This window comes from Elgaria multicarinata, chromosome 7, assembly GCF_023053635.1.
Source record: "Elgaria multicarinata webbii isolate HBS135686 ecotype San Diego chromosome 7, rElgMul1.1.pri, whole genome shotgun sequence".
In the NCBI taxonomy this organism is placed as follows: domain Eukaryota; kingdom Metazoa; phylum Chordata; class Lepidosauria; order Squamata; family Anguidae; genus Elgaria; species Elgaria multicarinata.
The window spans coordinates 44,112,501-44,113,483 of record NC_086177.1 but is presented as its reverse complement, the minus strand read 5'-3'; the positions used below and the strand labels follow the sequence as shown (position 1 = coordinate 44,113,483).

Below are 983 nucleotides of genomic sequence, written 5' to 3'. Positions count from 1 at the left end.
TTGCTGCTTGTTCCATTCTCCGCCACGACGAAGAGGCAGAAGTAATCAAGGAAGGGTGGAGGGAGAAGAAAAAGAAGGCAAGGGGAAAGCCAGCCAGCCAGCCGGATCAAGGAAAGGGATTTGGGCTGCACGTCGCCGGAGCGAGCCAGCCTCTTCATCTTGTCCATCTTCTTCTCCCGCTTGCATCTTCGGCAGAGGGACCGAGGCGTGAGAGCGAGCGAGCGCGAGCTTTGTTTTGTCTTCCGAAGTAACTTTTTTCAAAGCGTGGAGGAGGAAGGCGAGAAGGGCGTGTGGGTCTGTGTGTGCCTGAGGGGGCATTGGAAGGTCAGAAATCAACCTTGTAAATGAAAACATTGCCTCAGCGAGTTTTTGGAGTGGCGGCGGCGGCGGCGAGTGGCATCACCGTGCCCAGTCCGGGGGCCGCCGCAGTCCTCCACCACCACCACCTGCCCCCCCCTTACAAGGAGCTGACCCGGGAGAAGGACGCCAAACAAGCCGCCGGTGCCGAGAAGCGAATCCGCGCAAACTTTTTGCCCCCTCCCCTCCTTCCCCTTCCCCCCCTCCTCCGCCTTCCTGCTCTCTCCCTCCACGGAATTAGAAGTTGAAGAAGCCGTTTGCTCCCCAGTTCTTTCTCCCCCCCCCTCTATCCCTTCCTCCCCTCCCCCTATCCCCCCTTTTTTTATTAGTGTTGTGTGTGTGTTTGTTTCTGCATGAAAAGAGTGGGGATTGGAAGAGTCCTGTGCGGAAACTCTCCAGCGGCGGCAGAGGGAGGAGGAGGAGGTGGTGGAGGAGGAGGAGGAGGAGGAGGAGGGCGGCTGAAGAGACGGCGGCAACACCAGCATGCCGAGGAGAAAGCAGCAAGCTCCCCGGCGCTCTGCAGGTAACCCCCCGCCTCCTCCCCTCTTTCCCACAGCCCCTCGCTCGTTCGCTCACACTTTCCCACTCTGCCGCCGCTTTCCTCAGTCCTACCCGAGGAGGGGAGG

General features: G+C 59.9%; 1 protein-coding gene across 1 annotated transcript in view; it reads left to right on the top strand.

The window, feature by feature from the left end:
• The first annotated feature begins 807 nt into the window (after positions 1 to 807).
• TSHZ1 (teashirt zinc finger homeobox 1) overlaps positions 808 to 983 on the top strand; it is a 79,961-nt gene continuing 79,785 nt past the window's right edge. The window contains exon 1 of the mRNA XM_063130499.1: positions 808 to 880. Coding sequence (XP_062986569.1) covers positions 841 to 880 — 40 coding nt within the window. The 5' untranslated portion in view covers positions 808 to 840. The remainder of the gene's footprint in view (positions 881 to 983) is intronic.